The sequence below is a fragment of the Sorex fumeus genome, unplaced genomic scaffold, assembly GCF_029834395.1.
Source record: "Sorex fumeus unplaced genomic scaffold, SorFum_2.1 ptg000036l, whole genome shotgun sequence".
Lineage (NCBI taxonomy): Eukaryota > Metazoa > Chordata > Mammalia > Eulipotyphla > Soricidae > Sorex > Sorex fumeus.
This window is the reverse complement of record NW_026606093.1, coordinates 22,447,633-22,459,811: the sequence shown is the minus strand read 5'-3', so window position 1 is coordinate 22,459,811 and position 12,179 is coordinate 22,447,633. Positions and strand designations below refer to the sequence as shown.

The 12,179-nt window shown below is 41.6% G+C and overlaps 1 protein-coding gene across 1 annotated transcript in view; it reads left to right on the top strand.

Annotated features, from left to right (window-relative positions):
- The window catches only part of FBXW10B (F-box and WD repeat domain containing 10B), a 40,028-nt gene that overhangs the window by 11,173 nt on the left and 16,676 nt on the right, over window positions 1–12,179 (top strand). Inside the window, 4 exon segments of the mRNA XM_056117783.1 lie at window positions 604–804; window positions 6,761–6,882; window positions 10,588–10,736; window positions 11,797–11,939. Of these exon segments, the coding sequence (XP_055973758.1) occupies window positions 604–804; window positions 6,761–6,882; window positions 10,588–10,736; window positions 11,797–11,939 (615 nt within the window).

Here is a 12,179-nt window from a genome sequence, read left to right as displayed (position 1 = left end):
CTGGATATTATTTAAGGAAAATGCCCAGTGGATTATGTAGTAGGTGTGGGAATGCTGTGTTCCTCTGAGCATTCAATGAAAAAATGTTTCAATGATCAAATTTGGGAAATGCCACATTCTTTGTTTTCTTTCAAGGGTGTTATTGTACATTAGCAGAAAAATATATATTATATATTTTATATAAATTTGCCCTTGTCTTTGTGTTTTAAATATACCTGAGATGAATTTTATTATGGCACGAAGTAGCACTGCTGTGAGACTTGTTGTTACTGTTTTTGGCATATTGAATACAGCGTCGGGGAGCTTGCTGGGCTCTGCTGTGCCGGTGGGATACTCTCTGTAACTTGCCAGGCTCTCCAATAGGGATGGAGGAATCAGATCGGCCACATGCAAGGCAAACGCCCTATCCGCTGTGCTATCGCTCTAGCCCCTAGCATGAGGTATTGATCCTAATTGGCACTAGGCCTTGCTTTCTGCTAACTCCCTTGTCAGAGAGACTTGAATTTCCCATTACACCATCGCTGTATGTGTAATGCATGGCACTAAGTGAGTTCCAAGAAGGACACTACTTTTACAGATCATCCTTTTCCGTTGGTAATTCAGGTGGAACCCAAACAGAATCATTCATTATTCTGGGGGAGATTTCGTAGCTGTCACATCCAATCGGAAGGTCTACCTTTTGAATATCATAAAAATAAAGAAAATACACACTGAGTTCAAAGGCCACGCAGGGAGTATCCGCACTATCGTCTTGTGCGAGAGGGAAAACTTTCTCCTGAGCGGGAGTTATGACCTGAGTATCAGGTAAGAGCCACGGAAGTCAAGGTCCTTACCCCATTCATGGCTGAAAATCTGTTTGTTTAAGAAATAGATATGTTGATACCTTTTCAGTAACAGTGTCGCAGATGGTGCCTAAAAGGAATAAAGAAAAATGAGAGAAAGAAAGAAAGAGAGAGAGAGAGAGAGAGAGAGAGAGAGAGAGAGAGAGAGAGAGAGAAATGCTTGCTATAGAGGCAGACTGGGGTGGGGGAGGGGGAGGGGAACTGGAGACATTGGTGGTGGGAAACATACACTGTTAAAAGGATGAGTGTTGGAACATTGCATGTATGAATGGAACTCTTTCATGACCAACGTTGTAACTGTTATTCTCATGACGATTTAATTAAATTTTTTTTAAAAAAGAATAGTTTTATGAGAATTAGTACATATAATTTTGATTAAAATAGATTTAAAACTGAAAAAAGAAATATAAATACTTTTTCCTCTTTGTAATGATTGAAAAATCATCTTAGAAACACAGACTCCTAGAATAGCCTTCAATATTTTCACTTTGGGGCAATGCAAAACTCAAGAATCTGTATACTGCTTAAACTTTGAATGATTCAAAATAATTATCAAATTTATTTTCTAGTTATAGACTACAAATCAGAAAGTAACATTTTAAAAACTTTCTTATAGAAAGTAATAATTTATATGACTTTTTATAGTTGGCTTGAGTAAGTGGTTTCTATTGGAATGAAATATTTTATAGAAGAAAAATTGTATTTAACATGCATACATAAATATACTCAAAATCATAGATAACCATGAACTGAATATTCAGGCTAATAAATGGAACATTACAGTCACCCCGATTCCCCTACATAGCTTTTCCTTAATATATTTATTGAGGAGCAGTGCTCTTCTAAATTTTATACTCATTATTCCCTTGCATTGATTGTCGATTTGCTCCAGCGGGCCCAGTAACGTCTCCATTAGAGACTTTGTTGTTACTGTGTCTGGCATATCGAATACTCTGGGTAGCTTGCCGGGCTCTCCGAGAGGGGCCGAGGAATCGAACTCAGGTCGGCCATGCTGGCCACTTGTAAGGCGAACGCCCTACCGCTGTGCTATCACTCCAGCCCTAGCACAGTGGGTAGGGCGTCTGCCTTGCACGCAGCCAACATGGCCGACCCGAGTTCGATTCCTCCGCCCCTCTCGGAGAGCCCGGCAAGCTACCGAGAGTATTCGATGTGCCAGACACAGTAACAACAAAGTCTCCAATGGAGACGTTACTGGGCCCGCTCGAGCAAATCGATGATCAACGGGAGGGCCTTTACTTTACTTACTTATTCCCTTGCATTTCTTTGATCACTTGATCACTCGACTTCCCGTTAATCGTTGATTTGCTCGAGCGGGCACCAGTAACGTCTCCATCTGTCCCTGTCGCGTGCTAGTGTAGCCCAATGGTTTCTGTTCGCTCTAGGAACATGAAGAGCCTCAAACCAATCATTCATGATCTTGATGAAGAAGTCTGACCATCTCATAGGTGGGCGGTCACGCGGTCTTTTGACATCCCATGAAATCCAGTCGGTAACAGCTCTAGTCCAGCGGTCGTCTTTAAATCTCATTACGTGACCAGCCCATCTGATTTTTGACACCTTGGCAAACGAGACAGCGTCCCGGATTCTTGATTGTCGACAGAGGTTGGAACTCCGGATTCTTTCTCCCGTTTGAGTGAAACGTGATATTCCAGGCATAGCTCTTTCAATTCCTCTTTGGGAGACCCAAATAGCGTTCTCATCCTGTTTAGGTAGGGCCCAGGTCTCTGAGGCACATGTTAATGCAGGAAGAACAGTGGAATCAAAGAGATGTGCCCGGAGCTGGAGGTTCTTTGTCCTCTTAGCTATTTCTTCAACGCTCTTGAAGGTGTTCCAAGCCGCTCTCTTCCTCCTGCGCAGCTCGGGTGCCAGGTCATTTGTCATGTTGACTTCTCAACCTAGGTACACATAGCTGTTGCATTCGGAGATGGTTGTTCCGTTGAGAGTGAATGGGGCGTCAGGAACGAGGCTGTTTCTCATAAACATTGTTTTTGTAAGATTCAGCTGTAGTCCGACCTTTCCACATTAGGTCGAAGTCGGCCAGCATTTGTGCCGCTTGGGCGATGTTTGGTGTTATTAAAAAAAAGTCATCAGCAAAGCGGAGGTGGTGTAGTTGCCGACCATCTATCTTCACTCCCATTCCTTCCCATTCCAGTCGTAGCATGATGTTCCAGTAATTACAATGGGTCTCATGCATTTCTTTATAGATTAAAAATAATTTTTCAACCTATTTATATTTACAAGCCCATTTTTGAACTGAAATCTATTCTATTAAATTCACCTGTACTTTGTTCCTGCATGGAACTATGATTTTGAGAATCATTTATGTTATGTATCTGACTAATTATTTTCACTAAGCTATAGCAATTTTTTGAATGAATGTATTAATTCACTTATTCTCATATTAACCCATTTAGTTATTTTCCTACTGACATATAAATGTCAATAGAAAAATATATAAGCCTATATATACATAGGGTCTATTTTAAAGAATATTTTATTTTTCACCTTTTCTTATTGTCATCATTGTAACAACACTTATTAGTGTTTGGCACACTTATGATGTGCCAGGAATCATATTCAGCAATATGGGTATTTAGGATGCAACTTAAAAGTCTCATACATTTAAAATAGGTGCTTTAACATTAAGTCACATCTCTGCATACAGAGCCATATTCTTTACGATTTCGAAGAATCACCATGAATGTTAATGTGTCTCATAATACTCATATTTTTTCATTTGTGCCCTTTTATAATGTGTGTTATGGTATAGGTGTTTATCATTTCATCCATAATTAACACTGTTAGCACTGTCCTCCCTTTGTTCATCGAGTTGCTCGAGCGGGCCCAGTAACATCTCTTTTTGTGAGACTTGTTGTTACTGTGTTTGGCATATCGAATACGTCACAGGTAGCTTGCCAGGTTTTGCCGTGTGGGCAAGATACTCTCAGTAACTTGCCAGGCTCTCTGAGTGGGGCGGAGGAATCGAACCTGGCTAGGCCTGGCCGGCTGCACGCAAGGCAAATGCCCTACCACTGTGCTATCACTCCGGCCGATTCATCCATAATGTTATTTTAAATATCATCTATATCATTTTCCTGTTTGTTTTAATTTAATTTTAATTTAATTTAATTTTAATTTGGCTATACTTAAGGCTTACTCCTATCTGTGCTCAGTGATCACTTCTAGTGGGGTTTTGGGGGAACCATATACTGTGCTGGGGATTGAACTCAAGTCAACCATATCAAAGGCATGTGTCTTAACTGTTGTACTGTCTCTCTGGTTCTAGTCAGTTGATTTTTTTTTTGTATTGAAAATATCTAAGCTTTAATTAGGTGACATGCTACTTGATTTCAGAATTTAGGGACTGGGTTCCTGTTTTTTTAAAAATTTATTTATTTATTGAATCACTGTGGGAAAAGTTACCAAGCTTTCAGGTTTAGGTCTCGGTCATGCAAATATCAAACACATTTCCCTTTACCAATACTTATTTTTCACCACGAAGAACCCCAATTAGTCAGTTGATTTTAACTGTTGTTGAAGACTCTGTACTCCAAAGTCTTCATAAATATTTTATCTACTTGCTTTTCCAGTAAGAAACTTTAGGTTGCCTTCAAATAATTCTGTCTTTGATAATTTATCTTTGATTCTTCACATGGACAATGTTTTATTTCTTAAAGGCAAGCACCTAGGAATGGACTCCTAGGAGTGAACCATCTGTGGTGTTGGGGTTGAAGCTAGATCAGCTGTATGCATGACAAGCACCCATCAGAGTGTCATCTTCCTTCCACCAGGGTCCCCAGATTCCTTCCTACTCTTCCCCCATCCCCCCCCCCCCCCCCCCCCCGCCTACCACCTTAACAGGCACACTTGAAAGTTTGGTTGTTGAAGTTTGGATCTCTTGTTTTCAGTGTTGTTGACTCTGTGGTTTGGATAGTTATGCCACTGCTTTACAGTACCTATAAGCTTGGAGCCCTTTGATCCCTGGTCTCCGTTGCTTCCAATCTATCTCTTCTTCCCCCCTCAATTTCTTTCCTTCTCTGTCTCATCTCTCTACTCTGAGGCCAAGGGTGATCTAGGCATCTCCTCTTTAAAATATTGCATCCCACCATCCAGTTATTCTATATATCACATATAAGTGAGGTCACCCTGTGTTTAAATTATTTTTATTGCTATATTTTATAAGATGTTTACAAAATGTGTTTCTACAGAAATTAAAAAAAAACACAACCTGAGTTCCAGAGGTAGAGCTCCACAGGCACGCGTGAATTCCCAAGATTGATCCCCATTACTGTCCTGTGGGGGCCTCTAGCACTGCCAGACCTAAACACTGCAGTGTCAGGTCCAAGCACTGGACCCTTTTGTTGGCACTGTCAGAGTACCATTGGGTTTGGGCCCTTTAAAAAAACAGTAAAAGAAAAAACAAAAATATTATGGATGAAATGGACACAGAGTAAATCATGTTGCTAGCGGCAATTTCAGGAACCAGAGATGTAGCTCAATAAGTTGAATATATGCTTTACATGTTGGAGATTCAGGTTTGATCCCTAGCCATTGCATGGCTCCCTGAGCACTGTCATTAATGACCTCTAGGCACATATCAGAAGCAGTCTAAAGCACCACTGGGTGTAGCCCAAATAAATATAAATAAAAATAACACACCTTTCCCCAGACCATTTAGTCAGTGTTAACTGCATGGCCGGTATACAGTAGGTTCTTACAAACTAGCAAGCAGATGAATTTCTGTGAATATTAGAAAATCAAGGGGGAAAAAGAGTCATTTATTACATAACAAGTTTCACTGATGAAACTATGAGGTAAATACCACTATTAACTCTCATTTTTTAAAAAGAAGGTGAAGAGCAATTCCGTAATTTATCCATGACCACACAGATAGTAAGTGGTAGACATGGGATCACACCTTGGCAGTCTGGCTTCAAACCACTATTTTAACACTACGCTTTATTCTGTACCAAAGCTATCTGGGTGAAGGAAGTGCGAGTCTGTATCAATGATAGCTGATAGGGCTGGAGCGATAGCACAGCGGGTAGGGCATTTGCCTTGCACGCAGCCAACATGGCCGACACAGGTTTGATTCCCAGCATCCCATATGGTCCCCCTAGCATGGCCAGGAGCAATTCCTGAGTGCATGAGCCAGGAGTAACCCCTGAGCATCGCCGGGTGTGACCCAAAAAAAGCAAAAAAAAAAAAGATAGCTGATAGGTGTCAGGTAACTCTGCTTATTTAAAAATCAATGTATTTATATTAATTGATTAAAACATTACTGTACATGTTCCTATACATCTCTGATTCCCTTTAGAAATAATCACTAGACATTTGGGGTCCAAGTGGCTGAGGTGAATTGTTCTGTTCTTGTTTGAAGATCAGTGGTGTCAATCAGTGCCATGGATTATAAGCATGATGATGATTGCCAGCATCCTTCCATCTAATACTAATGATCTGTTGTTTTTTGTGTGTGCTTCCACTGTTCTAATATTACAGGCTTGAGTACAGTTTCTCAACCTCTATATTTGGAACGGAAAAATTCTTCATGTGAGGACCACCTGAGTAACGGATGTTACTACAAAGGGTACTACTAACCCAAGCTATTTACAGGCATTGGCACCTGAGCATGGAAATCACCCCTGGTTGACAATCACTTATATTTATCTACTTAATACCTCACAAGAATGTTCTAATCATTTTCATTTCTATCAGTGAGGAAATAAAGTGACATATAATGAGTACTAAGCTTCAGGTTCAAACCCAGGCCTTTGCCTGCACATACACATGAAACTTTGTCACCTTCAAACTACTTATTGATCTAAAAGAATGCTACATAATAGTCTCTGTGTTCTTTAAAAAATCTTTAAAAAATTATTTTGATCTGATTTCTGCAGATATTGGGATCTGAAAACTGGGGTTTGCATTCGAGTCTTCAGTGGCCACCAGGGCACAATCACTTGCATGGATATATGTAAAAACATGTTGGTATCTGGGGCAAGAGATTGCCAGATAAAAGGTGAGAAATAATGTCTTAAACTTGCTAAGAGGTTTCTATAAATTGGTGAGCTACCAAAAACAATTGTTTTGTTCACGTCTATAGGCATAACTTCATTTTATTTTAATGGTTTTATATTTGGGCCATACTGGTGATATTCAGATCTATTCTCTGGCTGAGTATTCGTAGATTACTCCTGGTGGTGCTTGGGGAACTATTCTTGTGGTACCAGGAATCAAACCTAGAACTCCCATATGCAAGTATACACTTCAGCCCTTATAGCTGTCTGCCAGTACTAGCTTATTCTTTTGTCCTTTCACCTATTTATACATCAGTTGATCCGTTTGAAAACTTTAAAAAATGTTGTATTAAATATCCATGATAGAACTTTACAAAGCTGTTTATGATTGGGTTTCAGTCATACAATGATCCAACACCCATCCATCCACCAGTGTACATTTCCCACCACTAATGTTCCCCATTTCCTTCCCACCATCCCCCAACACTCTCCCTCCCACCCCCCGTGTCCCCACCTGCTTCTGTTGTGGCAGGTACTTTTCTTTTTTCTCTCTCTCCTTGTGTGGATTATGGTACAAAGAGGTCATATTTTTTGTTCAGGGTGTTCAGTATTTTTATCAGGAAGGTAAGGCTGGAGTAGATTTTTCATTATTTTTTGCTTTTTGGGTCACACCTGGCGATGCACAGGGGTTACTCCTGGCTCTGCACTCAGGAATTACCCCTGGTGGTGCTCAGGGGACCATATGGGATGCTGGGAATGCTCAGGGGACCATATGGGATGCCCGGTGCAAAGCAAATGCCATGTGCAAAGCAAGTGCCCTACTTGCTGTGCTATTGCTCCAGCCCCTGGAGTAGATTTTTCAACTGGGTGGCAGCTTTGGAGTGTGGACATGACTGCTGAGGCTTTGGAAGTACAGGGAGGTGGGTGCAGGTAGCCCATTCGGACCCTGAGAAAGCCTGGAGATTTCAGTAACAAAATCACATACCCAAATTTTCAGCAGATTGTATCTGGTGAGGTCCCGTCTGAGACAGTTGGGGCATGGCAACCGTTATGGATTGTGGGAACAAGCATCTGCCAGGGGCTCTGTCTTGGTGGGTACCAGGTTAACCCCCCATCTCTGATTTACCACCATATGGTGGTGCTGGAGTTGGTTAATGGCAGTGACTGCCAGTGCTTCCAGGAGTATTGGGAAGTGGGGAGAGGTAGCCTATCCCAACCCTAAGAAAGCCTGGAGATTTTGGTCACAAAACCACATACCTGAGTTTTCAGCATATTATGTTTCAGTGAGGTTCGTCCCAAGACAGTGGAGTCAGGACGGTGTCATGGTGGTGATTTTAGATTGTGGAAGAAAGCGGCTGCTGGGGACTCTGCTTGGGTAGGTAGCAGACTAACCTAACCCCTTCTGATTTACTCTTGTCTGTTCAGCCTTGAGCAGGCCCAAGATTAACTATGGCTTTTGATATCTTTCTACATTTATTTAAGGGTCTCTGAAGCAAGGGTGGTAAGAAGAGCTTACATGGTGGATTGAGAGTTGGTTCGTGGGAGTGATTCTTAGTGCTTCAAGGGGTATAAGGAAGTGTGGGAACGTAGCCTATCCTGACTCTGAGACAGCCCGGAGATTTCATTCACAAAACCCGCATATCCAAATTTTCAACACGTTAATATCTTGGGAAGGTCTGTCCCCAGATAGTGGAGTCTGGTCAGGGGCATGGTAGTGATTTTTCGTTGTGGGAGCAAGTGGCTGCCAGGGGCCCTGCTTGGGCAGGCATCAGTCTGACCCAACCCCCTTTGATTTACCCTGGTCTGTAGAGCCTTGCACGGGTTCTTGTTGCTTTTAATCTCTTTAGAGATTTATTCATAGGTCTCTGAAGCAAGACCAATAAATGAACATGTATAGCTGAGCCGGAGGTGGTTTGTGGCTGTTTAATTCTTGGGGAAACTTGGTCCCAAGGTGTTGGGGTCAGGCCAGAGGCACAGCGGCAATGTTTGGGTATCAGAAAACCTGAAGGCACCATCAGGCAGCTGATGCACTTGCCTTGCAGGTACAGGTTGACCTGCTGGTGGCACTGCACACTCCATTTTATAATTTTTTGTTGAATCACTTGATCACTTGATCACTTGACATCCCATTACTCATTGCCTTTCTCGAGCGGGCTCCAGAAACATCTCCATTCATTCCTGTCACGTGCTAATGTAGCCCAATGGCGTTGGCTCGTTCTAGGAATAGGAACAGCGTCAAACCAATGGTTCAGGGTCTTGACGAAGAAGCCTGACCATCTCATAGGTGGGTGGCCATGTGATCTTTTGACATCCCGTGGAATCCAGTCGGCAATGGCTCTATTCCAGTGTTCATCTCAAAATCTCATTATATGTCCAGCCCATCTGATTTTTGACTCCTTGGCAAATGAGACAGTGTCCCTGAATTTTGACCGCCGATGAACGTCGAAACTCTGGATTCTTTCTCTCATTTGAGTGAAGCATGATACTACAAGCATAACTCTTTCTGTTCCTCTTTGAGAGACTCAAATAGCGTTCTCATCCTGTTTTCATAAGGCCCAGGTTTCTGAGGAGTATGTTAATGCAGGGAGAGCAGTGTAATAGAAGAGATGTGCCTGGAGCCGGAGGTTCTTCACCCTCTTAGCTATTTCTTCAATGTTCTTGAAGGCATTCCAAGCCACTCTCTTCCTCCGCGCAACTCAGGTGCCAGGTCATTCGTCATGTTGACCTCTCGACCTAGGTACACGTAACTGTTGCATTTGGAGATGTTCTTCCCGTTGAGAGTGAATGGAACATCAGGAATGAGATCATTTCTCATAAATATTGTCTTTGTGAGATTCAGTTGTAGACCGACCTTTCCACATTCATGGTCGAAGTCAGTCAGCATTTGTGCCACTTGGCTGATATTTGGTGTTATAAGAACGATGTCATCAGCGAAGCAGAGGTGGTGTAGTTGCTGACCTTCTATCTTCACTCCCTTCCCATTCCAGTCGTTGCAGGACATTCTCGAGGGTGGCACTGAAGAGTTTTGGTGAAATGGTATCACCCTGCCAAACCCCTCTCTTGATGTCAATGATCCCCTACCTGTAGAATGGTGAGATCCTGGTAGTGAATCCACAATATAGCTCACGAAGGATCCTGATGTATTGAGTTTGAATGACCTGTTTGGCTAGGAGATATATATATATATATATGTACATATATATATATAGTGTGTGTGTGTATCACAATAATTGATAAACTATGACATTTCCAGCTAATTGAAAGCAAAGTGTCACTAGTGAATATGTTTTATAATGCTAAATGGAGTCCTTCAAGGTGAAACAAAAAGACACTAAGCAGTAATTCAAGTTCCATAAAGAATGTTTATAATTTTTATAATTAATTTTTTCATTTAATTTAAACTACCATATAGAGCATAATTATGTCTATGATAATAGCACACAAGACATGAAAATTGGTAATAACTTTATAAAGCAGGGGAGTCAAGATTATGCATTGCTGGCTCTCCCAAGGTTTATGATCAGGGAACAGTTTCCTCATATACGGAGCTATACGTGAGCATACATGGGTGCTAGATTAGGTAGATCCAAGGTCTGACTTATTGGTCTTAGCTAGTATTATCTTCTGCCAAAAAATATAAAACTCTGCCCTAATCCTCCTTCATTCCCTCTTACTCTCTTCCGCACTTCTCTCCCTTTTCCTTTCAGAATGGGACCTAGAGACAGGGAAGTGCCTCAAGACCTTGAAACAAAAAGATCCCATTTTGGCAATTAGGATCAATGACACCTACATTGTGAGCGGTTGTGAGCGAGGAATAGTGAAAGTGTGGAACATCATCACAGCACAACTGATAAAGGTGAGAAAGATGTAAGGGGAAGAGTGATGGAGAGCAGAAGCCCAATGGTAACATATTGGAGGAGATGAACAGTATGCCCTATATAGCACCTTAAACCACCCCTGTGATACTGAGATGTAGTTACCAAAAGAACAGTCTTGAAAAGCCAAAGGTAAAGTCCTGCTTTGAAAAAACAAAAGAGGGGGTATTAGAGACAGAACAGGAGGTAGGACAATTGCCTGGCACGTGACCCACCAGGGTTGGATCCCTGATATCTCAAATGACATACCCAAGAACACCAGGGGTGATCCCTGAACGCAACACCAGGAGTAATTCCTGTACACCAACAGGTGTGGTCCCCAAACAAACAAAACAAAACAAACAAGAAAAGAAGGCCATGTCATGAGGGCAGTGGAAGAAGTCTGTATTCAGACACAATACAACATGTGTATTTCCAGTGTCTTTTCATAGCAATGGAGATACAGTACCTTTTTATCTTCCAAAATATTACAATACTCTGATTCTGATATGGGGTCAGGGGATGAAAATTTTCAAAGTAATTGGATATTCATACTCAAGCATACAGTTTTGCTGGATGTAAAACTTAGCAGGTGATGGTATGAGGTATATAATTTGTGCAAAGAAAACAGGGAAGTAAGAAGCTTTTGACTTGTCCAAAGTATTTTCTTCCACCAATATTATCACCACAATCAAACCAGATGTCAACACAGGGTGCTCCAGATGGTCCTCTAGGTCCTGGTAAGGAGTTGAATATGAGTTTACCATTCACTTTCAGAAAGCAAGAATGATGAATTCTGGTCTTCTTTGGTACTCCGGCAAGGAAGACCCCAGCAACAGGTTCTACCAGAAACAAGGATTTCTTTCTGATCACATTTCTCCTTAACTGGGGAGGGAGCAAAAGAAAATTCTACTCAGGTCAACACCAAGAGAATGATATTGAGTGTGGCATTAGAATTAGTCTGTCGTTAGAATTAGTCTAACAAATGCCTAGTTCTAGACCTATGAGGACTCACAATATTAGCGATGAATAGCTTGAAAACAGTTGCATCTTTTCTTGCAGTCTCTCTTTGGTCATGAAGGAGCTGTGAAATGTCTGCACTTTGACCAGTGGCATCTACTTTCAGGAAGTTCTGATGGTCTGGTCATGGCCTGGAGCATGGTAGGAAAATATGAGCGATGCCTAATGGCCTTCAAGCATCCAAAGTAGGTCCCAGGAAAGGCTGACTGATGAATGTGGTGCTCTTGTGTAATCATTGCCTAGATTTCAATTTTTGGCAGACCAGTTCTTTTGTTTCTCTGCCCTTCACCCATTTCTGCTTTTCTACCTTCCATTTATCACTATTTCCTTACTCGTTATTCACTTTCTTCCTCTCCTGTCGCCTTCTCAAGAAATAACAATCTTAGATCTAGATTTTTCCAAGTTTTTGAAATTTTATACTTTTG